Source organism: Octopus bimaculoides, chromosome 21, assembly GCF_001194135.2.
Source record: "Octopus bimaculoides isolate UCB-OBI-ISO-001 chromosome 21, ASM119413v2, whole genome shotgun sequence".
NCBI lineage: Eukaryota > Metazoa > Mollusca > Cephalopoda > Octopoda > Octopodidae > Octopus > Octopus bimaculoides.
The window spans coordinates 1,810,662-1,813,099 of record NC_069001.1 but is presented as its reverse complement, the minus strand read 5'-3'; the positions used below and the strand labels follow the sequence as shown (position 1 = coordinate 1,813,099).

General features: G+C 35.0%; 1 protein-coding gene across 3 annotated transcripts in view; it reads left to right on the top strand.

The window, feature by feature from the left end:
- Positions 1-917, top strand: part of LOC106877803 (kynurenine formamidase) — a 12,076-nt gene extending 11,159 nt beyond the window's left edge. For all 3 annotated transcript variants that reach the window (XM_052975457.1, XM_014926818.2, XM_014926819.2), the window contains 2 exons: positions 153-257; positions 693-917. In XM_052975457.1, coding sequence (XP_052831417.1) covers positions 153-257; positions 693-728 — 141 coding nt within the window. In that variant the 3' untranslated portion in view covers positions 729-917. The remainder of the gene's footprint in view (positions 1-152; positions 258-692) is intronic.
- The last annotated feature ends 1,521 nt before the right edge of the window (positions 918-2,438 follow it).

Here is a 2,438-nt window from a genome sequence, read left to right as displayed (position 1 = left end):
ATATATATATATATATATAGAAAGAGAAAGAGAGAGAGAGAGGGGGGAGATAGAGAGGGAGGGAGAAAGAAAGAAATATATCAAATATTGATCTTGAAATATTTATTGCCCCTTTGGGTATTGTTTTGTCATTACTTTTTCATTCTTTGCAGTCTTTGAAGTCTGCTGGTCTCACCATTTCCAACCGAGTCATTCCAGACACTGACCATTTTGATGTCATAGAAAAACTTGCTGAAGATGATTATTTCATTACCAAAGTAAGAGAAACTATTCTTTCTCTTTTTTTTGTTCTTTTTTTTAATCACCACTTTTGGGATGGGAATGTATATACAATGTTTATAAATAGGGTTAACATGTAGTGGAATGATGATGATGATGATGCTGATGGTGGTTGTGGTGAGGATGATGATAACAGTGATGATGCTGGTGTTGTTGTTGTTGGTGGTGGTGGTGGTGCTTGTGATGATGATGACAACGGTAATGATGGTGATGATAGTGATGATAATGACGATGTGATGATGAGGATGGTGGTGGTGATAATGATGATGATGGTGGTGGTGATGATAAAGGTAATGATATTGGTGATGATGCTGGTGTTGTTGGTGGTGGTTGATGATAATGCTTACATTGTATGTTATTGATCTTCCATAGATTAATCTTGCTTTTAATTGATTTATTTATGCATTTTACAGGAAATTATCAAAACTATGGGCTTGACTGCTGATTGAACCAACCTTTGCAGACTTCAGAAACACATTGTAGACATCTATAGAAAGGGTAAAGTGGTTAGTCTATACAGAGCTTTTAGTACCAAAGGCCACACACTCACAAATTGATATCTGAAGGTAAAAGACTCGTTTATGAAAATATAGAAATAGATTAAATAAATAATAATTGGTTGTCATTAGTATTGACAATGTGTTTTCCAGTTGTTTAATCAATGAGGTGGCCTTCTTGTTGGATTTCCATGTAAATGGTTGAATATTCCCCTGGCACATGCACCTTAATTGTAATTCTTAAGGATGACCTGCAGAACACATCATGTGACAAGGGTGAATTACAAAGGTGGGTCTACCTGAAGGGCTTCTGTGTTGTTTTGGATGATTTTCACTGAAAGTGTGAGTCACATAGGCACAGGCATTGTTATGTGGATAAGGAGTTTAGTTTGCGACCATGTAGTTTTGGGTTCAGTCCCATTGCACAGCACTTTAGACAATTGTCTTCTACTACAGTCTCGAATTGACCAATGCTTTTGTGAGTAAATTTGGTAGACAAAAACAGTGTGGAACTCAAACTTGGAGAATGATTGTTGAGATTACTCAGTGGCTGAATGCATTCTACCAAGGATTTCTATGCAGAATACCGAAGACCAGCTGCAAGAAGAGAATCACAAAATCTGAAGTCATGAGAAGAGAAAATTCACACAGCCTGCAAGAGATTGTATTGGAAAGAACTGTGAGACTTGCAGGTTTTCCGATTGCCAGAAGAAGGATGACAGAGAGGAAGACCTCAAAAGACATGATGTACTACCTTCTTAGAAGATCAGAAGCAATTTAGCATCACCTGGGAAGATGCAGGAGACTATACTCAAAACCAGGATGACTGGAGGCACCGTGCTGCCAACTGTACAAGACGAACTAAGAATAAGACTAAGACTTGGTTTTCAATATTTTATTTCTAAGAAAAATCATGACTCCCTCTAAACACTCAGCACCTCCTTGTGAGCTTACGGCACCCACAAAAAGGTACCACTTCTTGGTTTAAAAACCATTGGTTTACAAGCAATACAAGTGCTGCCAACAGATGCAGGTGTGAAAACAACAATAACAACAAAAAAGTAGCACAAAAGGCTTTACCAGTGAAAGGGACAGAGCACCAAAGAGTTGGCAGAAATTATTGAAAATATATCTTCTGAGACTGTACACACACACACACATATTTCAAAATAGTTGCTTTGGAATGACATTCATTCATTTTTCTTATTAGCTTTTATGTTTTTAATTTTTTTGTTTGTTTGGGGTTTTTTTTGCATTGTTTATGTTGTTCTGCTTTATAACGAGAATGACATAAAGTACATAAATTGACTTGATTCAGTTTCTTTTCAAATTTAAGCAGAAAAATACTAATAATAGTAAACATTAGAAATTTTAGTAATTCATATTGTAATATATTACTATTTCCAGAAAAATATCTCACCACACACACATACATGTTTATATTCAAGAAAATGGAAAAAATTTGAGAATTAAGGGCTGTTACACTGTTACAACACCATAGAAGAAACATTTTTATAATTTTATTTTTAAAAAAAGGGTCCAGAATACTTCTTAAAGACAAAAGAACTTTGTAGCAGCAATTTAATGGACAAGAGATGTTGCATATTTAGAAGGCAGGAGAATTTGGTTTTGGAAATATTTAAATTTTATATATATATATAT